This window comes from Chionomys nivalis, chromosome 1 (genome assembly GCF_950005125.1).
Source record: "Chionomys nivalis chromosome 1, mChiNiv1.1, whole genome shotgun sequence".
NCBI lineage: Eukaryota > Metazoa > Chordata > Mammalia > Rodentia > Cricetidae > Chionomys > Chionomys nivalis.
In genome coordinates this window covers 134,847,419-134,868,824 of record NC_080086.1, presented here as the reverse complement: position 1 = coordinate 134,868,824, position 21,406 = coordinate 134,847,419, and the positions used below count along the sequence as shown (strand labels likewise).

The 21,406-nt window shown below is 50.4% G+C and overlaps 1 protein-coding gene across 1 annotated transcript in view; it reads left to right on the top strand.

Moving 5' to 3' along the window:
* Plb1 (phospholipase B1) overlaps positions 1-21,406 on the top strand; it is a 118,409-nt gene that overhangs the window by 85,214 nt on the left and 11,789 nt on the right. The window contains exons 43-54 of the mRNA XM_057785194.1: positions 968-1,063; positions 1,835-1,906; positions 6,601-6,666; positions 10,409-10,469; positions 10,981-11,039; positions 13,243-13,310; positions 13,578-13,621; positions 13,847-13,946; positions 17,452-17,503; positions 18,278-18,358; positions 19,672-19,737; positions 20,152-20,246. Of these exons, the coding sequence (XP_057641177.1) occupies positions 968-1,063; positions 1,835-1,906; positions 6,601-6,666; positions 10,409-10,469; positions 10,981-11,039; positions 13,243-13,310; positions 13,578-13,621; positions 13,847-13,946; positions 17,452-17,503; positions 18,278-18,358; positions 19,672-19,737; positions 20,152-20,246 (860 nt within the window). The remainder of the gene's footprint in view (positions 1-967; positions 1,064-1,834; positions 1,907-6,600; positions 6,667-10,408; positions 10,470-10,980; positions 11,040-13,242; positions 13,311-13,577; positions 13,622-13,846; positions 13,947-17,451; positions 17,504-18,277; positions 18,359-19,671; positions 19,738-20,151; positions 20,247-21,406) is intronic.

Here is a 21,406-nt window from a genome sequence, read left to right as displayed (position 1 = left end):
GCCCACCCCGGGGCCATGCTCTTTGTGGGACAGAAAGTCCGTGTGCCCAAGAGCTCTGTGGGCAGAGCAGGTAAAGCCTCTATCCCAAGACCTCAGACATCTTGGGAAAAAGCTGGAAGGAGAACAGAGTGGTGTATCCAGACCCTACAGTGAGTGGAGCTGGCGTCAGGTGACCTGCTGGCCTCATGTTAGCTCTGGACAGGCCCGCTTGGTGTGCCCTTTAATGTCCTCTGCCTAATTATGGAGGCTAAGGGTTAGGAAGGACATGCCCCTGACCCCATCCCCCACCCCACCCTAGCTAGTTTGGTGTTAGCTCCTCTTCTCTTCAGTGTGATAAAACGCCTGACAAAAGCTAGCGGAGGAAGGAAAGGGTTTGTTTGGGCTCACAGTTTAGTTTAGGAAGAGACACAATGTATCCTGGCAGGGGTGACCCGGGCAGGAGCATGAGGCAACCGGTCACATTGCATCTACTGCCCGGAAGCAGAAATCTAGGAATGCTGGTCCTCAGCTAGCTTCCTCTCCCTGGGCAGTCCAGTACCTCAGTCCATGCGGTGTGGATCCTCCCACCCCCCATTTTCCCAGTCTAGAAAATCTCTCACCAACATGCCCAGATGCTTGTCTCTTTGGGGAGTCCAGATCCTGTCAGGTTGATGTCAATATTTACTTGTCAGGACTCCTCAAGACTCCCTGGGGAACTAAGAAACAAACTTTTCCACTTCCAGCATGAGTTAGGCATTATGCAAATGTGCCCAAACAAGGCATTTTTAAAATATGACTTGGAAAGTGTGGAGGCCGGAGGAGGTACGGCTTGAGGTCCCCCAAAGCTATTTCTCTGTGGGAATGCCATTATGTCCCTGGCATGGTCCCAAAGGGAAGAGAGTATGTTGTGATCATTCCCGAGGATCACATGGCCTGTGGCTCCCTCAAACCCCACAGGACCTTGAGGAAGTATGCTTGTGTCTTTCAGAATGGGCAACCAGACACATCCTTCTTTGCCCCAGACTGCATCCTCCCTAACCAGAAGCTCCACTCTCAGCTCTCGAGAGCCCTCTGGGCCAATATGGTAAGATAAAGGACTGCTTCTGGCCCTGTAGTCTTACCCCACGGGGGGGGGGGGCAGACCCCGAGGTACCCCCCGAGGAACCACAGCTGGTACAGTTGTAGCCGTCTACAGCTTGGCCCTAGAGAATCCTGGATGACTTGGCCAGGTTGCACTGCCAGCTGTCCTCTGTGTTTGCCAGTTGTATACATTAGCCATCAGAGAGCCCCCCGGGGAGACGGCTGAGGGGGTAAACTGAGTTCAGATCCTTAGGGCTCATGTAAAAGCCGGGATTGGGGGCGGGAATACCTCTATAACTAACCCCAGTGCTGAGGGACGGAGATCCCAGGAGCTTGCTGGCCAGCCAGTCTAACTGGAACAGCACACTCCCAAGTTCAAGTCAGAGTCCCTAACTCAAGCAATAAGGTAGAAAGCAGTAGGGGAAAACCCTTGACACACTGATCTCTTACCATACAAACACAGGCACCAATTCATAAATGTGTACACACACACACACACACACACACACACACACATCAGAAACCCCTCACTTATTCGCCCTTTGCGGTACACCACTACATATGCTAGGCTCTGAAACCATGTAATCAGTCTCCTTTAGCACCTCCATGGTCACACAGGAAGTGTTTTGAGTTTCCAGGGAACCTAGCTGACTCTGGATTCTACTTGCCAGTACCTGACAGAGCCTCAAGTCAAAGCCACACCCCCAAAATGAAGTTCTGATGTTCACTTGAGCAGAAACAAACTTGGTGTGTTTCTCTTTTCTTCCCTGATCAGCTTGAACCTCTTGGAAAGAAAACAGACACTTTGGACCTGACAGCGTTCATAGCCATGGCCTGCCCGACCCAGGTAGTAAAAGAGGGACTGCTTGGTCTGTCCTCAGAAACTGGCCAGGCCTGCCCCTCCTCCGCCTCCTCCTGTTCCTCTTTTTCTTCCCCCTCTTTTTCCTCCCCCCCCCCCCTCCTCTTCCTTCTCCTCCTCCAACTCCTCCAACTGAGTTTGCTTTGTCCCTAGGCTGAGAGATGGACTTGGGGGCAGAGGAAAGGGAAATTTGGCTGAGCTGCTTCTTGAAGATGGGTGATGAAGTTGGGTCCACACAAAGAAAGAGGAGCCTGGGTAGCAGAAGCCAGGAAGGCAAGAGAGTGTGGAGCAGATGGGAATGTCTGGATGTGGGTGAAAGAGCCAAGAGAAGGACCCGGGAGTCCAGAGCCTGGACTGGGTGTTCTCCCCTTTAAGAGGGCCCACAACAGGGGGCACAAAGGGAGACCGAGCTGCCATCAAGCAGGGCTCAAGAGAAGCAGCCTGAATTGGCATGAGGAACAGCTCAGGGCTCCTTTTAAGGAGGAATATGTTAACCGTGAATTCAGGCCTGGAGTGGGGGCAGGTTCATGTTCCCATTGCCTTCAGCTCCTGTTTCTGGTCTTGTCTTATGGCTTTTTAACCAAATAAGGCCAAGGCTAGAGAGCCCTTGGTGGCCATAAAAGCAGAGTGCCTGACCTAATGTGGGAGGCTGGGTTTCCAGTCTGGGTCAGGCTGCAACCAGCCTCCACCCCCACCCCCCCCACCCCATCCACTCCTTGCCAGGCAGAGCCTCAGCCTAGGCTTGCAGCTCCCTTGGGATATCTGCTGGGGATCCCAAGAAAAGGGGAGGCCCCGATCCTGTCTCCCGCTCCCGTTCAGCTGTCTTTTCCATCTGTCTTATATAATCTAATATACCATGATCAAGAGTGGCAGGAGGAGGGGATAAGAACAATGGAGCAGAGGGCTCAGTGGCTGGATCTGGTGCCCCAAGCAAAGAAGAAAGTCCAGTCACGTGATTATCAGTGTGCCTGGGTAGCTCGAGTGCCAACGATTGATCAGATGCTGGGTAAAAGGGCTTGGGTGAGGCCCCTCTATGCCATGTGCGAACATATTCACAGCCACTTCCTGAGGCTGCCCAGGGGCATTGAGGTGGAAGAGCCTAGACAACCTGGGCAGTAAGGGGCATTTGAGGACTTAAAGCAGTGATCATACCATAAGAATTTCATTTTTCTTCTGTTCGTGTGCTCTTGTATGTATGGGTGTGTATGCATGCGTTCACTGAGGCCAGAGGTAGATGGTGGATGTCTCCAGCTGCTTTTCACCTTAGTTTTAAGACAGGCTTTCCTAATGACCCTGGAGCTAACAACTTGACTAGACTGGCTAACTAGTAAGTCCCATGATCCTCCCGTCTCTACCTCCCCAGGGGTCTAGGACTGCAGGCTCAAACTTCGACATCTGGCTTCATATATGGGTTTTGGATCCAAATCCAGGTCCTCATAATTCATATGGCAAACGCTTTACCAACTGGGTCATCTTCCCAGCTTATAATTGAGTTTTTCAGTCCTTTAATAAGCTATAGGACAACATTGAATATCAACTACAAGAGTCCCCTCCAAAGTGTCAAATCTCAGCTATCATGAGCTCTTCTTCCCCACAAATATATTATATGCTAAATTGAGGTCCCAGCTCTGGGTCAGGGAGAATTTTTTCACTGTGAGCCCCAAGACAAATTATGCCCCTCTCTGTCAGGCAGGGCGCCCCAAAAAGGAGATGCTCTACCTAGAGTCTCAAGCTTACCTCCTCCATTCTGCAAAGAATCTAAACTATTGATGAGGTGAGGTAAGACCCAGCCTCCTAGAGCCTGTACAAGCCCAGCCCAGGAGAAGCTGTCGCTAAGCAACCCTGGAGCCCGTTCCAAAAGGGTCCATCTGTTGGCCAGCCCAGCTTCACTGCACAGTATCTCAGGTGCCATCTGCTTGCTGCCATGTGCCTTGGAGCCATGCACAAGTCCACCCATATCTCAGCGTGAGCTGATGGGAAGCCAGTGCATATTTTCATCCAGGCTGTATCTAAACATAGAAGCAACAAGCAGGACCTGGGGGATGAAGGCGGGGCAGAGGCAGCAAGTTAGGAGTGAGCGCTTCCAGAAGTGCCCTATTCCTCCTCCATCCCCAGCCTCACGGCTACCACATTCTGCTGTGCCAGGCAGGGTGACATCACAGCGCACCGCACCGCGGTTTTGGGATGGATTTGCAGGTGGGGTGAACTGTGGACTGTTCGCCATTCCCTACTGTAACTGTCTCCCTGCCCTTCTTTCCCCTACTGAGCCATCTGGAAAATAAGCTGTCCTTATTTATTAACCTGTCACAGTTAAGTTCCTCTTCCTTGGAATCTGTTCCTCCCTGACTTGGGAAAGCTTAGGCACCTTCTTTTTCTTTTCTTTTTTCTGGTTGCCTCCCTTCCTACCTCTTAATGGCATGCCTATCTCTAGCCCTGAAAACGAGGCCCCTCTCAGACTTTCCTGTCCATCTTATGGTCTTCTCTGGGTATGTGGGCATCCTCACTGGGAAGCTGATCTATTTCTAGAGTCCCGCCCCACCCCCCTTGAACGTCATAGCTCCAGCTTCCTCAGTCTCTCACTCTACCTCTGTTTTTTTAATTTCCCAGACACCAATCCTCTATTTCCAGACCCTTAAAACACATTTCCTCTTGGAAGTTACATATGGTATACGATTACTGCTCCTACCAAAGAAAGCAGAGAGGGGATTGATGTATCCATAGCTCATTAGAAAAGCCCCTTTCCTTCTCCGCAGACCTTCCCAACTAGCCATGCAGCCGGGTTCGCCAGCCCCTGACTGAACCGCTGGCTCTTGCCTGGATTCTATCTCCTTGGCAGCCCACGGAAACCACAGGGCAGCGACCCTTCTACCTGTTCAGGCTGGCAGCCAGGAATCTCTCATGGAGTCGGCTCCACCCCAGGCCTTTAAACCAGCCTGACTCATGCACGCCAAGCAACCAAAAGCCAATAAAAGCAAAATTCCAAGGTCCCTTTGTCCTCAGATCCCTTTCAGCATTTTCTCCTCTCCCCCAACTCATGGTTCCTAAGGTCAGATAAATAGTTACGGGACTTGTAGCTCTTCCAGAAAGATAGAAATGAACTGTCTTCTGCTCTTTCTATGCTGGCCACCCTGGGACCAGATCCAGCCAGGACTTCTCTGTGGAGGGAGAATCATAATTAGCACCCACGCCCAGCCTTATCCCCAGGGATATTCGTCCCCACATCTGTGTCAGCTCCCTCGACAAATTCCACACTTCGAGGTCCGCTGGTCTTCATGGCCTAGGAGTGTCTCATGTCCTTCTCCCTTGTGCCCAGGGGACAGGTCTTCCCCTGCCCTCCTCTCAGTGTTGCTCTGGGTGCAGGAACCGGACACCGGTGTGGGTCAGTCTTCTGTAGAAGGCACCTAGGCTGCGCTCCTGGGGTGACTGTTGAGGGGATACTGACGACGCTGGTCTGAGATGGCCTAATGAACTATGCTGCGAGTCATTACAGGCTTCTCTGTCCTGCACTGGCGACACTGCCTGAGTGCCCCCTGGTCTCTGTTTCAGATCGGAGTGCTGAGACCACGAAGAAAAGGGGAAACAGGCCTTAGCATCAGGGTTCTCTGTGTAGCCCTAGCTGTCCTGGAACTCGCTCTGTAGACCAGTCTGACCTCGAACCCACAGAGATCCATCTGCCTCTGCCTCCCTAGTGCTGGGATTAAAGGCGTGCAGCACCACGCCCACCCGGCTGGCCCCAACATTTTAACCTTCCTCCTTTTCTTCTGTCCTATCTCTTCCTCTTCCTCCTCTTCCTACGGCTACCCCTCCTTGGACCAAAATAAAGCCTCTTCTACCTGAGTTTATGGTGGAGAGTTGCTTTACATCTCCTGAAATTGATCTCTAAGGACATCTTTTCCAACAATCTGACTTTCTCCCTCTCATCTCCCCAAACCTCTTCCATTTGGTTCTCATTTTTTTCTAAGCCTTGGTCTTTCTGTTCCACCGGCATGTCCCGTGAGTCTACCTTGCTGTTTCCTGGTCCAGACCTTAAGCTGACCTTGCTTTGCTTGGTTTTGTGTTTCCTCGGTTGTTTTTCTCCTGGTTCTCCCCTGCTGCCTCCTCCCTTCTTTGATTAACCCCTCACCTTCACCTGGGTGGACTGGGAGTGTTGACAGGGCTTGTATCAGCACTGATTGTAGCACAGATAGGTGAGGAGGGCCTGCCTGGAGAGTGGGTTAATCAGGGGGGAAAAATGACTGAAAATACAGGAAGCCACCTTAAAGGAGGTAACACACGCAGCACAAGGGGGAAAAAGGACAGGTAATAAAATATATTGATAATCATATAAGCCTTCTTCAGAAGGAAAAATGCTGAAATGTGAGTCTTTTGCCAGAAAAAAAAAAAAAAGGAAGAAAATAGGTAAGACTGAGGACTGCGGAGACGTGTAATTGCTCAGGTCTTCATGAGGTCATGGAGCCCAGACCGCAGGATGTGTAGACTTTCTCTGAGTCTTTTATTTGTGCCTTCCTGGTTAATAAGGGTTTACAAAAACCCTTCCAGAAATGACTGAAGTTCTGTCTGTGCAGCTCTTTGCCCTTCAATGCAGAACCCTATTAAGTAAACCTAGAAGTCAGGGTGGTTAGCTCATGCACAGCCTACATGCTGTTAGATAACCTCTCAGTGTGATTTCTGTTTCCTCCTAGGATGAGCCCTTCCTGAGAACCTTCCGGAACAGTAACTACACGTACCCTTCCGAGCCAGCCATTGAGGTAACCTCTGACTCATGTCTGTGTCTCTCAGACACAAGCCAGTCCCACCTGCCGGGGACTCAGGGCGTGGTGCAGACTTCACTGTTAGCTTAGCACAAATATACCCTTCTTACATACTGGGAATTGGAATGCACAGAAAAGGGTCCGGAACTGAGGCCCCAGGATGCTCCTGACATGTTCTCAAGTTGCCTACCTGACGTCAGTGGCCAAGCGAAGGAAGTGCCTTGACCTTTGCCGTCCTGGGCTTAGAGACATTGTTTTAATTAAGCATCTCAGCCTTGCAGAGGTGGACAGTGGAGGTGGGGAGGGGTGTCAGGGTGGGGAAGGGGGCATGAAGTGCCATCAACGTCCTGAATGTGGAACCCTAAACCAAGTGGGAAAGAATCTCTGTGCCAGGGGTGAGGCCTGACAGGAAGCTGACGCATATCCACACCAACCCCCATCCCCTCAGTGACTGGATACAAGTCACTCAGTCCCGCTCTGAACTTTCAGAGCCCTGTGGCTTTTAGGATCGACACCCCAAAGCTGGCTCGCCAGATCCTGTGCCATACTGCACCGTACACATCACACCCTGGTCCACCAGGACAAGCATTTCCCATTCATACTGAGGGCTGGTGGAGATGTAAAGAGGCAGGTAACACGGTCCTGACCTGGGTAGTTAGAGCCCAACAGAGTTCACACCTGTGATCCTATAACAGGTGTATACTGTAAGTGTATACTGTGTGCCATACACTAATCTCAGGGAGTTAGAAACTGATGGGACTCCACTCTTACAGAGTCCCAGCCGCTGAGTTAGACGTCTAGGCCATAGTTAAGTGATCATTTCCCATAGGGACAGCCATTGCCCAGAGGAGGGAGATGGGACAAAGACCCAAAGACTGAGGGACCAATTCTGTTGCATCGTGGTTACTGAGTCTGTCTGAGAAGGGGAGACTTGAGTTGAAACATGCAAGTCAAAAAGATGTCAACTGCCCGGAAGACCAGAAAAGACCAAACCAAAGGGCCAAAAAGCTTGGAGGCTGGGGGAAGGAGGGGAAGCGTATTGAGGAAGAGAAGGAAGGTCAGAGTGGCTGGAGTCAGGGCATGGGAAACGTGGGGAGAGAAGGATGAGATCAAAACAGTGCCGGGGGCCAGATCACAGCCCCAGTGACTGGGCATGAAGGCTGGGGTTCGGATGAAGAGCTAAGGGAAGCCATGGGAGGTTGGAGGATTTGGTACACACCTTTAAGAGACTTCTCTGGCTGCTGCACGGAGGCTATATCAAACATCAGGGACTGGGGGGAGACTTGCTTTTTGAAATAGAGTGACGTGTAGCTCAGGCTGCCCTAAAACTTATGTAGCCAAGGATGACCTTGAGCCCCTGATTCTCTCACCCCACCCCCACGTCCTAGGGTTATAGGTGTGCGCCACCACACCCAGATTTTGCTTAAGTCTTTGTTTGGTTTTTGAAATATGATCTTGCTCTATAGCCCAGATGGGCCTTTAATTCACAATGATCCTCCTGCCTCAGCCTCCTAAATGCTGGGATTACAGGTAGGAACTGCCACACCTAGAAGAAAGATCTTTTATAAGCCAGCCAAAGCACTGAGAATAGCCTGTGTGGAAGGTGCCAAGGAACTGTCAAGTGTGATGTCCTAGTACAGCCGTGTGACTGGGAGCTGTGTCATCTTCAGGCGCCCTGAATGCTCTCTGACTCATGTTAACCCCAAGGAAAAAAGTCCTGCTTGAACCAGTGACTTTTCACTGTCCTATGTGACTGAAAAGGCTTGTCAACCAGACATTCACCTGTTCATGTTCCACTTCCCTGTCGGATACTAAGAGGAGTAACCACTACGCTAAGCACCGGATGGGCGGTGGTGAACAGAGTGGGGCTCTGCCTGTTCTCTTGGACCTTTATTCTCGGGATCTTTCTCTGTTGGAAGAAAGCTCAGGCTAGAAAGGTATTGCTTGTTTTAGCAGACTGCTGCTTAAAGTGGGTAACATCAACACAACCTTTGTTGCAAAGTCCTGGTGGTATCCTGGATCTACTCTGTGTACGTATAGCAAGATGGCAGGACCCAGGGTAGTCCTGGCTGAGGTCGCGGCATGGTGTCCCCCCCTTTGTAACAGATGTACACGCTCGGATCTAATCTGTATGTGTCGTATAGAACACGCTTAACTCTCAGAGATTTCCATGGCGTGGTAACTCTAGAACTTTCCTTCGCAGTTGTACTTTTCCCAAGTGGTTGTTCTTGACTTCATAAAACGTCTAAACAGAAGGGTGAAACCACTGTGGCCCATTGAGGAGACCCTTGGGATAAACGATCTACTGGATTAAGCAAGTGTTTAAGAGAGAGTTTGGTGAAGCCCCCCTCCTTCCTCACCCCATGAAAGCCGCACTTATGTCGAAGATTCTTCAAGGTTGATCGATGAGGATTTCATGAATGTTACAGATCCAGAGCCAAGTTGTTGTGTGCTGTCTTTAGTCCCCTTAGTAGCTGTTCATTGTCCAACTCTGTGCCCAGCCGAAATCCTTGTGACTATCGGGGAAAGTTTTTAAAATACATTAACCAAACAGATGAACAACTAGCGTCCATCAATGCCAAAGCCAAAACTGTCACCAGGTAGCATCAGAGAGGGCATTTTCCTTGTTTCCTGTAACCCAGATACCTGATATCTCCATCAGTGAATTTCTTTTGTTCTGTGACTATAAAAAACCTCACAGAATCATTTCTACGTTGGAACAGATTATCCGGGGAACCTAAATCTATGTTCCGGAGCCATGGGTACTCTTTTTTTTTTCCTGAAAAATCAACTTTGTTTTTTCTCTCCCTTTAAGGGAGAGTTGTGTTTTGAGTGACAGTTTATCCTCCCTCCCACTGAGGTGAAAACTATGTTTTGATTGACAGTTCTCGCTCGCTCAGGAGGGAAGTGAGAAAGTTTGTCTTTGCACAACCTTTCTGAGGCTCTGACAGTTACTCACCATCAGTCGAACCATTGTGGGGAGGCTTTCCTGCACCCCCAGTTCACTCCTATTTAGGCAGCGTTAGTTCTTCACCAGTCCTCTTGAATTGTCATTTCTGTGCCTTCTGCCTCCCACCCCACCCTGACTCTCCCCTGGCACCTGGAAAATCTACCCTTTATTAGAGACAAGGACAGTTGACTGAAAGTGTCCAGTGTGGCAGATGTCCGGTTTTGCACATGGGGGGCGGGGAGGGTTGATGGCTTTGAGTTAAATAGGCCAAACAGGAAAGATGTGCAGGAAAGGTTTTGCGATTATGAAACTTCGGTATTTTCATAAAAATAATTTAATGGGTGGTTGTTTAGACTCTAGCGTCATAATTAATGTCAATCAGCTTGGTGTTAACAGCACACACCAAACACCCCAAAGCACGCCTGTGATCTCTCATGTTAGCCATGTAAAACCTGCATCCTATGCAGAACCAGTTGTAAAAATTCCCTGTTTGCTCTCCTTGTCTTGTGGCTGCTGACTCCATTCAATTGTAGATGAGTTGGGAAGAGAAAGGCTGTGCTCTGTGTGTCTGTCTCTGTGTATGTGTGTGCGTGCACACACGTGCACGAAAGCCTGCTTCTCTCTAATTCCCTTTTTCCACACCTACAGTTACTATGCCTACCCTTCTGACACCCTCCCCCCATACATCTGGCCAGTGATGTATTTCTAGGTTCCTGGGCTGACTCTTCTTGGGCGCACTTTGCCTGCCCGTGAGTGATTGACCCTCTGTCTTTCTTCCTCCTGACTCAGAACTGGGGCAGCGACTTCCTGTGCACAGTGCAGAATCCTTCCAGCAGTGTGCCCAGCTCAGGTAAGTGCAATCATCACACACCCTTCACAAATCGGGTGAGAGACCTGTAGGTGTACCTTAGAGTGGTCCTTGCTGGTCTCATTGTAAGGCAGAGCTTCAGGCTCAGAGACAGAGACCGGGAAGCAGCTACTGCAGGGTTCCTTTCCATGTGGAACGGCTCAGGCCTCCTCCCCAGTACTACTTACTCTCAGTAACTTTCACTCTTTGGAGTTTCAACACTGCTCCTGGGGCCTCCCTGACAGGTGAGACACGTGCAGCCAGGGATGTGGCCCTAGCTGCCTATTCCCTGTGACCCACACTGGAACTCTGCTAGGCCACCCATAGGGCGCCTGACGGCATCACACACTTCAGAGCCTTAGCGTTCTGAATGAATGGAAGAGGCTGCACTGGTGAAGCCTTGGGCTAGAGACAGCTCAGGAAGTTGTGGGCTGTGGCCAACTCACTGGTCTTGTTTACTTCATACCGTAAAAGGCCAACACACACCTGCTCTCCTTTTGCCCGTCTCTCCTAGTCCATGAGCTCCGACCAGCAGACATCAAGGTGGTGGCAGCTCTGGGTGATTCTGTGACAGTGAGTACTAAGCCATGGGCCAGGGTGGGCCCTACAGGGGTTTAGCCTGGCTTCACAGAGCCGGTTCTTCCTCTGCCTTCAGTAGGGAGTCCCCTTCCAGGCATGAAGCATGGATCCCAGCCTGCCATCTTCCTTAGCCCTACTTAAACTTCACCCCGTGTAACCCCCCACCCCACCCCGCTCCCTAACATCCCATCAGTCCAAAGTTGCCTGAATTCAACTCAGTCAACACAGTCCTAAAGAGTGTCAGGTCTTCTCTACACATTGCCCGGAGCTCCTCGCCCCACTAAGGGCATGTTCCTTAGGGACAGAGTCCTGGCCCAGTCGCATGAGACCACTGGTCAGCTACTGCTCTGTGCACCATGCTCTCTCAGCCTCTATTAAAAGGCAGCATTAAACAGTCATAGCCCTCTGGCTAACGCAGCAAGAAACTTATGGGGGAGGAGTGTCTTGAGGGAAAAGGTGGCATATGGGACTTTGAAAATGCTTGTCCGTTCCTGTGGGAACAAAGCCACCCCACAGTGAAGGAAGTGAAGGAATTTTCATTGTGGTCCAGACCAGGAAAGGTAATGAAGAGCACAGACCAGGCCCCGACCACCATGACTTCACCCAGGGGTGGGGAGGGGTGGGGAGGGGTGGGGAGGGGTGGCAGGGTGGGGTGGGGAGGGCGCATACGTGCGCAGGGGAAGGAGGTGATAAGAGTAGATGAAGACCATCAGGGCCATGTCTTTCAGTGTTGCTCTGTGTGTTGGGATCACAATAAAAAGCCCTGACTGGCTCCAACATGCTCTGTAGCCCAGGTTAGCCTCAAACTCCCAGCAAGCCTTAGGTTTTCAGCTGCTGATATTATAATAAAGCATGAGCTACCAGGCCCCGCTGAGGCAATATTGGTTGTTTTGTTTTATTTGAAAGATAGTGAGTAGTGCTGCCTAGGCTCAGACTTCCTGAGGATGACCTTAAACTCCCAGTCCTCTTGGCCTCTGTGACTGGAGTGCTGGATTATGGGTGCACACCACTGAACCTTGTGTATTTGGTTCTGAGAACTGAAGCCAGGGCTTCATGCAGTCCAGGCAAGCACCTTACAGACTGAGTTGCATCCCTAACCTTGGGGCAAGATTCCTGTGGTGATATTAAATTATTTCTTTTTCTTAAATTTAAAAAGAAAATTATTGAAATTTATCTTATGTGTATTGGTATAAAAGTGTCAGATCCCCTGGAACTGGGGTGACAGACAGTTGTAAGCTGCCACGTGGATGCTGAGAATTGAACCCAGGTCCTCTGGAAGAGTAGCCAGTGCTCTTAACCGCTGAGCCATCTCTCCAGATCACTTTTTTTCTTTTAAGTTTTGTTTAATTCACTGATTACGGCAAACATGTTACTTTGGTAAATGTCAAAGATAGACTGCTTTTTTTAATTAAGACAAATATAAGATGGCAGCTTCAGAAATCTTCATAGAAAAGAAGTTAGAGACGAGGAAGGAACACAGGGAAGTAACTGCAGGGTATGATGTCTCCACGGGGTGGGGTTTGACTTTGGCCCTGCCTTGGAGGGGATAGCAGGGAGAATGTGGTCAGGGAAGGGTGAGAAGGAACTAGGGGTTCCTGAGGATGAGGAGGAGGGGGTTCAACAGCCTAGGAACGGGGTCGGGGGGGGAGGCAAGGACAGCAGAGCAGCTGAAGGCCTTGGGGCTTTGGAAGTAGCAACCGGTCAGCATGCTTCCATCTGAGGTGTTGAGTGGTCAGAAATGCAGGAAGCAAACGCTGGGGTCAGAAAGTGAATGCTGGATTATGGCATCCAACTCCGGGGTCTAAACCCTGAAGCGGGAAGAGAGACACATGGAAGTGTCAGAGTCAGAGGCAAATGACAGAGATGCAGAGAGCTGTGGCCGTCCTGGTGGCAGGAAGGGACCACAACATGGTGGCACCTATGAGGTCAGATGCGATACCAGTGTGGTCCATAGCAGGCACACGAGTGCCTCCAAGAATATGAACAGTACAAATGGAAGGACCTTCACTGGGGAAGGGGAGTGTGTCAGAAAGGATCAGTGGGACCTTAGATGTGGGGAAACAGAAGAGTGGGGCCCTTCCCTAGAGAAGGCCACGCTGAGTATTGGCTGCTACACAGGGCCAGAGGGCCTGCCCGAAGGCCCTCTAACTCATCGCCAGGTCACAGCCTTTCGTAAGCGTCTCTTGGCTTTTCACAGACAGCCTCGGGAGCGCGACCAAGTGAGTCCAGCAGTTTAACCACCTCCTGGAGGGGGCTGTCCTGGAGGTAAGAGTGTTCATGGCTCATGTCCGACAGATCATATTCTATAGGGGCATAAGAAGTAGGCTCCCTGCCACCTGCTCAGGGTCAGGTCTAGGTCCCCATGGCCCAACTCTGATATCCAAGGAGACTCTGTGATCTTTGTATTAGCCCTGAGGGTAGTAGGAGCAATGCCCCGAGGACAAAAATCTCTCTGGCCTGACTCCTACCTGTGACAACTCAGGAGGCAGCAAGTCTGTGTGACTTTGACAGAGTTACTTTTCTCTTCCCCAGCATTGGAGGAGATGGAACGTTGGAGACCCATACCACACTGCCTAGTAAGTAGCCCATACCAAGAGACCCCGGCACCACAACCATCATAAATAACCCTCACCGAGGCCAGGGCCTTTTGCCTAGAGTTGGAGAAACAGGAAATTATCTGCCGGGAAGAGGGTTAGCTAGCACCAGAAAGATAAGGACCCTCCTGCCACGCACTTGGGACCCCAAACCATAGGCCCACCTCAGTTCCTTTCACCTGAGCTCTCTGCTCTCTGTCTTTGAAGACATACTGAAGAAGTTCAACCCTTCCATCCTTGGATTCTCCACCGGTACCTTGGAAGAGACAGCGGGATTAAATATGGCCAGAGAAGGAGCCAGAGCTCAGTGAGTCGATGTGGGGACCAGCAATGAGATCAGGGTGGGAAACAGGAAGTAACAAGGGGCACGGTGTCTAGTACCCAGTTTGTCTGTCAAGGGCATGAACCGCCTGTGCAAAATGGCTCTCAGCATCTCAAACCACTCAGCTCTCTTCTTCCTTCGCTTTTCTCTCTGTGCCTTGCCTCATATCCTTGAATCTAAAAGAAGAATTTAAAAAAAAAAAAAAAAAAACCTGTGTTTTGACACTAGAGAGTTAGATGTCAGAGCCCCTCAAATAGCATGACCGTGGTTTGTTTTCACTGGGCTCTCTGTTGTTGACAGCAACCCAGGTAATTAAGGCTGAAATGCCTGACCGGGTTCATTGATTTCCTGCGTGGAGCGTGCTGGGCATTTGCTTTGCAGAAGGGTTGCTGCGTTCTTGTCACCAGGGAGACGGCACAGGCTTGACTTACACGCCACTTACAGAGAACATTCCTTTTGAAAGCCTCAGCTAGGCCCAGGGATCAGCTTGAACCTTGGTGCCACAGAATTGTTGATATCCAGTGTCACAAGAGGAAAGACTTATTTGCCTACAAAACACTGGGCCTGTGCGCCGCTGTGCCAGCACCTACTTACTGTAGGATAACTGTAGTCCAGGCTTTGTTTATCAGAAGCTGGCTCCTCAGTCTCCTTCTCCTCCACCCCTTCATGGGGATATGGGAGTATGGACACGTGTGTGGGTGTGTGCTTTCAGGTGCATGTGTACACATGTGTTCCTACAGCTAGAGGCCAGAGGACAAGGTCACCTTTTGCTCAGGAACTCGTTACCTTAAATTTACGCTTTAAAGATTTACCTTGTGTATGTGCATGCGCGTGCACACACCCACGCCCACAGAAGCCAGGAGAGAGGACTGAAACCCCCAGAGCTGGAGATTCAGGTGGTTGTGAGCTGCCTGGCATAGGAACAGGATGATTGTCCTGTGTAAGCATTTTTAACTCTCAAGCCATCTCTCCAGTCTTGTAATTTTATTGTTTGTGTGTGTGTGATGTGGGGTACACATGGGAAGAGCATGTGTAGAGGTCAGAAGTCATCTTTGAACGGTTGGTTCTCTCCTTCCATCATGGCTTCCAAGACTCGGACTCAGGTTGTCCTGCTCACGTATAGCAAGCATTTCCGCCCACTGAGCTAACTCACTGCCCTCTCTACCTTGTATTTTGAAACAGGGTCTCTCTATGAACCTGGAGCTCACCAATATGGCAAGGTTGGCTGGCCGGTGAACTCTAGGGGTGCACACTGTCATACCTGGATTTACGTGGTTGCTGGGGATTCAAACTTGGGTCCTCATGACTGGATAGCAAGCGCGTTGCCCACTGAGCCGTCTCCCCAGTCTCCCACCTTTCTCTTTCCTTACTGTCTTACTTAGCATCTCTGCCTGAGCAGAGGCAGTGGTAGGAGATGTAGCTGGCACCCTCAGGCATCGCTCGTGTCCAGTGTTGAGGGGAAGTGATGGGAAGCCGTTGGCTTAAGTAAGGTTTGAGAATTGTTCTCTTTTTCTCATTTTGACCCTGTCATTTGTCAGTGTGGATAAGTGGAAGTTCATCTGAAGAGAAAGATAACACATGAGAGACCCGAGTTTGAATTCCCAGCACCCATGTAATTGCCAGGTCCGCAGAGATCAGACCTCCTGTGTCCAAATCTCTACTCAGAAATGCACTGGCTGTGTGACCTTGACAAGCTGCTTAGCATCTCTAAGTCTTAATTTTCTTCTCTCTAAGGAGGTCATCACAGAACCTGTCTCTGAGCCGTCATAGGGTTAAAGGGGATAAATAAGTCTTAGAAAGATTGCATATGGCATTTAGTCCATGTGCATACAAAAGTTTGCCATTCTCAGAATATTTAGTTTCAAAATTTTATTCAGTATAGCTAATTACTCATCAAGCGAAAATGCATTCAGTGTCTGCATTACTGAGTGATACCCACAGACTCAAAAGGTGAAGTCCGGGCTCTGGAAGAATTAGTCCAGCCAAGGAACGAGACAAAGAGCAGCTAACTTTGGGGGAAGGAGGGGCTGTGTACAGCTGCTTCTCCTAAAGTACTCAGGGAGCCAGGATGATGGCAGGACATGTGTCTCGGGCCTGGGACCTGTGGAAACAGCTGCAAGGAGACACCCCAGACTCTGGAGGGAAGGGAGAGACAAGATGGAGGACTTGTGGCTAAGGAGGCAAGAAAAGAGGAGCGTGGTGAGGGCCTGAGGAGTAGGAAGCAGCTGGTGTGGGGGGAGGCGTGGAAAAGGCACCTCCCATGGAACCTGAAAGCCTCATCTGTGTTTCACTCCTGAGCCTGACTCGGGCCTGTCAGGAGTTACAGCGTATCTGTGATTGCCTTTACTCTATAACTTCTGTCCCTGTCACTAGAATCTTGGGTGCATAAATTCTCCGTGAGGAGGGCAGGGATGGCGCCACATGTACTGGCCAGTATCTGCCCGCTGTGTCCACGCCCGGCCTGTAACCATCTCATGTTGGCTCTTTATGTTGTCTGTGTGTCCTTTGCTCACCTAACTTCTCAGATCATTTTTGTTGTTTTGTGGCAGGGTCTCGGGTAGCCCAGGCTGGCCTCTCAGTCACCATGTAGCCAAGGCTGGCCTTCAACTCCCAATTCTCCTGCCTCTACATCTCAAGTGCTAGGACTGCAGGTGTGTGCCACCACACCTGGCTCGACACATATGTCTTTTTAAGGAAGCAGCGTCATTGAGGTGTACCGGCCCACAGTAAACCACAGGTATTCAAAGGCATACAATTTGCGAAGCCTGGATACCTGTCTACCTGTGAAACAATCCCCTCTCTCATGCAGTGAGCATGCTTGTCACTCAGTTACCTCAGGTCCGTCCCTGCTGCCAAGTACAGCAATGCCTCCTTCCTTTTCGTTGCTGTGTGCTGTTCCACTGCCACACATAACTGAGTATCTAGAACTTAACAGTGTGCCGTTATTTACACCAAACAGTGGGGAGACAAGGAGTCCCGATCCTGCCCAGATTGTCTCTCCTATCCTGTCTTGTTGGAAGGGAGGGGGAATAATGGTGTTGAAATCTAAGCAGCAATGGAGAAGACTACAGGGATCAGAGGACCGGCTGCTGGGGCTCAGGCGTAGCAGTGAACGGAGCCATCAAGCCTGGAGAGGAGAAATCCGGGGACTAATTTAGGAATGTGACTTTTTTCAAAAATAAAAAAGATTATTTTTAAAAGAGGCAACCGAGTAAGAATCAAACAGGCTCAGCTTGTAGTGAAAAGACTTGTAGATAAAAGGGGAGCTGAGAATGTTGTCCAAATCCTAGATAAGAGACCAGTGAGGCCTTGGTCCCTTCCCAGAGGCAGCAGAGTCTGGAGCAGTGTAGACTCAGGTTCTTGATTAGAACAAGCCTGTGACGTCTTCAGAGCAGAACCTCACAGGCTGACTGAGAAGAGCGGCTTTTGTGGAGTCAACTTCAGGCCTCCATGCCTCCGAGCAACTCTGATAGTGATGTTTCCCTTCTAGGGACATGCCGGCCCAGGCCAAGGCTCTGGTGGAGAGAATGAAAGCCACACCTGTGAGTACAGACCCCCTAAAAGGTGTTCTTTCCTCTAGCTGGGGAGATGCAGGGCCTGATGAACCCCTCAGCTTGTCTTCAGCCGATCTTCAAGGGGGCTCACAGGCGCTCTGCCTGGCACCCTGCCCAGGGCTGGCTGCAGTAGAACAAGGTGGAGCGGGGAGTTGGCCAAGATCACAGGCCTTGGGCTCTTTATCCCAGAGTTGGCTTCCCAGAGCCCTCTTATATAAACACGAAGCACTAAAAATAGGCTGCCCGTTCCAACCCCTCCCCCTCCCAGCCCCTCAGAATCTCACTTGCACTTTCTTCTCCTGCCCTGTCCCTGCTGTGGACTGTGGCTTCTGGAGGACTCCTTTTATGGTGGAGTCTGAGTGGGGCTCCTGGTATTTCCCCACCATACTACCCTGCTGGGTTCTCCCTCCATGAATCCAGGCCATAAGAGCCCCAACTTTGTCCCCAAGCTCTGTCTTTTGACACGAATTCCTTTGAAGGAGTATGATGATCTGTGAGGCCTTTCGAGAGCTTGGGGCAATGTGAGACACAATTGTTCTAGCACTTTAAGAGGATTGGTGGTGGGGAGAACTCCCCCCCCCCCCCCCCCCGCCACACACACACTTCTCATAGAGGAGCGCCCATCTTCTGGGCACCATGGTGACGGAGTAATCTTCAGACTCTGTGTGATACAAAAAAGATTCCTGAGGAACTGACTACGTAGCATGGCTAGCATCACCAGCAAGTGTCCCCAAACCCTAACCTCAGGATCTGTCCCTTCAGACAATCAACCTGAAGGAAGACTGGAAGCTGGTTACACTCTTCGTTGGGGGCAATGACCTGTGTCATTACTGTGAGAACTCGGTAAGTAGCTGACTAGCCCCACTGGGGCATGAGAGTCAAACTGCTGACCCCCATCCTCTTCACCTTGGGCTCTGAGCATTTGATTCCACCCCAGCAGCCTCTGGTTCACACAGAGCAAATGAGACTTAGCTTTGCCTAAGTGGTTCCCCCACTCAGAAGAAAGATCTAGAAGGACCCAATCTTCACGCGCTGGGGGCAGGGCCTCCTTGGGACATAGAGATGGCACTTTCTGGTAGATAGGTGGCCAGTGATTGTCTTGTGCCTGCTTAGAGTCTGCCCACTCTTGGAAGGGGAGGTAACACAATCTTCTAAATGTAATTGGAAAAAATAGAACCAAACTTGAGTGTGTCCTTGCTGTCCTTTAGGACCATGATAAGTTAACCAGCCAACCCCAGCCAGCTGGCCTGGGAGCTGACCCCATTCCTGATGTGTCTCTGTGGAAACTTTCCCTTTTAGAATACATCTTGTTCTAAGCTAGGGACATCCTGTATTTTATTTGGCTGGGGAAAGGCAGCTGCCAGGACTTGGAGGATGTGGTAGAGTGTTTGATGGTCACTGTTGGGGGTGGGCGGGCAGCTCTTTGCTCCTGGTGGATCAGAGAGCGACTATTCCAGAACCCAGTGTGATTATCTTCCTCACACAGGCTCAACTCTTCTAGACTCTTCCCTCAGTCCTTTCCCAGAACTAGAGACCTGGGGTACATGAGAAAGACTTAACCCCTGGGGCTTTGTAATCATACTGTTTTGCTGGGGCGGCTACTGCAAATAATGAAGATTTATTATAAAAGCTTGGTCTATAGCTTAGGCTTATTCCTAGTTAGCTCTTAAAACTGTAACCTATTTATAGTAATCTACATTCTATCACATGACATGACCTCTCTTCCATCTTGCACCTCCTGTTTCCTCTCCATCTGACTGACAACTTCACCCTTCTTCCCAGAGTCCTCTCTGTCTCCAGAAGTCCCACATAACTTCTTCCTAGCTGTTGGCCATTCAGTTTTTTATTACACCAATCACAGCAATACATTTTCATAAATAGCCCACAACAGGGCTTTCAGCATAGCTGGGTCCTAGATTGTGGGGCTCATTGGAAACCAGAGGATAGCAGAGCTGCCCATGGACACATGGTATGGGAAATGCCCTCATGAAAAAATTGTCTCTGCTCCGTAGAGCTTATGTTTATGAAAAAGAACACAACCAGGTCTCTCGGGAATGCAAGAAGGCAGGACTTTTGGGGACGGGAGTAGCTCAGTTCACTCCCTGATTCTTCCTCCCAGAATAGAAAGCTACAGCAAGCCTCCTTTTCCCTTACAGGAGAACCAGTTAGTGGATGAGTATGTCAAGCACATCCAGCAGGCCTTGGACATCCTCTATGAGGAGGTAGGAGTGGGTAGCGAGCAGCCTGTTCCCTGGTCCTGCAAGCAACCCTGCTTTCTTTCCCACTACTGCCATGTGTGGAGGGCCCCTCCTTGATTAGCATCTAGGCAAATTGAACCCAATTCTCTGCGGGACAGCTTCTAATTGACTTGGAAGCCAGATAATGCATAGCAAAGAGCTCCTGCTAGAGCCAACTGCCCTGGGTTTGAGGGCAGATACTGTGGCATTCATTCGTGCTGGGTATCTGGGTATCAACTTTTCTGATGAAGGGAGGCACTAAAGAGTCGTTGCGATTACACAGGCCCCTCCCTGGGCATCCGTTTCTCAGATGGGCCAGGTTAGATTGAAGACTGTTCTCTAGGCTTCCTAACCCCTACTACCTTGAACTCATAAAATCCATGCCTCTGCCTCCCACAGCTTCCCAGGGTTTTCATCAATGTGGTGGAGGTCATGGAGCTGGCTGGCCTGTACCAGGGTGAAGGTGGGAAGTGTGCCATGCCGCTGGCAGTTCAGTAAGTGTGCAGAGCATGGTTGCCTGGGGTGGGCAGGGCCAGGAGCCAGGGACTTAGGAAACACTTGGAACTGACTATAGAACCCAATGCCTACTCCATTCCCTAGATAGTATTTCCTTTTCTATACAGTGAGACACACCAAATAGCCCATAAGCCACCCCAGCACTTCCGAAGTCCACCCCTCCCTGCAGGGGACAGTGAGCTTCCAGGACACGTCCAGTGTTCTTAGAATCCTGGCTGGGGAACAATTGGACCTGAACCCACAATCTCTCTGGACTTCTGAGTACTTGCCTATAAAACAGGGGTAACTTCTTCCCCCAAAGCAACATCAACAGGAAATACACTCATGGGCTAGAACAGACTCTAGGAAGATACCTTTCCTCCCATCCTCAAAATCAGAACTTGGAGGCCAGCTACTCATGGGCATGAAGGCTCAAAGGATTCATCTCTGGGACTCGGTTTCTGCAGCTGTGGCTGAGGGGTCCTGTCTGATGGCAAATGGGTGCCCTCTAAAGGTAGCTAAGGAATCAGGTCCCCAGGTGGAACGCCCATGGTTAGTAAGAGAAGTCCCTCTCATGCCTCAGGTTCTGGTATCACATTCCACCCTGTCAAAGGGGTTTCAGGCTTCCAATAGCCATCACTTAGTGGACCTGAGGGAACTCCCCAGTACTCAGCAGTAGAGCTGAGAAACCTCAGGGCGTGGGGAGTGAAGCCAGAGCCGTCAGTCTCCCCAAAACTCTCCCCTTCTCCACCCAGGCCTTCTCTAAGAGTTGAGAAATAGTCATCTTGGGTGACAGAGGGCCTCCATGACAAGAGGAAGAGACCTTGCCATAGGGACCAATCCTTCCAACTTATAAACAAGTGTCTTATAAAGATCCCCGTGCCTCAGAATACTTCACACAACCCGTGAGAATAGAGTTGTCTCGGCTGTTGGTCTCTTGACCCTATGGTGAGACAAGTTTTTGGTGGGCAGATATGGGAGAGCATGACTGCTCACTTGATGGAGGCTAGAAGGCAAAGTGGGGGGAGAACAAAGGGCATGACCTCTGTGACTACTTCCTTCAAGTAGGTTCCACCTCCTCTTCAATCTACCACCACCCACAGTGCCAAAAATTGGGACCGAGCTTTCGTTCTGCACCCGAGATCTTAGGGAATGTTGA